The 735-nt window shown below is 69.7% G+C and overlaps 1 protein-coding gene across 1 annotated transcript in view; it reads left to right on the plus strand.

The window, feature by feature from the left end:
- CACNA1B (calcium voltage-gated channel subunit alpha1 B) overlaps window positions 1-735 on the plus strand; it is a gene marked incomplete at its 3' end in the record, with an annotated part of 199,377 nt that overhangs the window by 137,024 nt on the left and 61,618 nt on the right. Inside the window, exon 20 of the mRNA XM_015572355.1 lies at window positions 672-735. Coding sequence (XP_015427841.1) covers window positions 672-735 — 64 coding nt within the window. The remainder of the gene's footprint in view (window positions 1-671) is intronic.

Genomic DNA, 735 nt, shown 5'->3' on the forward strand with positions numbered 1-735 from the left:
ACAGCGGAGCCCCAGCCGTGACCGAGGCGGTGGAGCTCAGGCCTTTGGTAGTCCGTCCAGCGAGGGCTGAGCTGGGACCACAGGCCGCTCTGGCCCATCCCGGGGAGGGGCGCTCTGCGTGGAGCCAGGAGGGTGCAGGGCATTGGTGGCCATGCAGGCAGTCCCTCCTGGGAGCAACCGGTTGGTCTTGAGCTGAGCAGCGGGCGTCCTGAGCGGGCCACCTGCCCCGTCCTGGCCCCCACTCAGCATCTCCTGGAATGGAGGGGAGGTGCCGCCCCTGCCCACGTGGATGCAGCCCCGCCATCCGGCCTGGCCAGCGGCCCACCTGTCCCGGACGCCTATCCACCACCTCATGCCAGTGCCCGTCATTCCCACTGCCCTCACCTCGTGGTCTCAGGCCGATGTCCACCTGCTCAGGAGTGGCCTGAGCCCTCCCCCCAGGCTGGTGCACCCACAGTCTGTGGGTCAGGGCCATTGGGTGAATTCTCCGACCCTGGGACCCCCACCTGCCCTCCCGCACTGACCGCCAGGGCTCCTCAGGGCTCCTGCGCCCTCGCCCTCCCGCTCCCCGCACCCACTCTGCCATCCTCCATCGCTGTGTCATCTGTGGCTTCCCCTGCCAGTGGACAAGTGTGGGGGGTGCCAGGGTGCTCACCCCCCTCTCCCCGCAGGCAGCAGAACGCCAAGGCGCGATCGGTGTGGGAGCAGCGGACCAGCCAGCTGCGCCTGCAGAAC

Source organism: Myotis davidii, unplaced genomic scaffold, assembly GCF_000327345.1.
Source record: "Myotis davidii unplaced genomic scaffold, ASM32734v1 scaffold609, whole genome shotgun sequence".
In the NCBI taxonomy this organism is placed as follows: Eukaryota; Metazoa; Chordata; class Mammalia; order Chiroptera; family Vespertilionidae; genus Myotis; species Myotis davidii.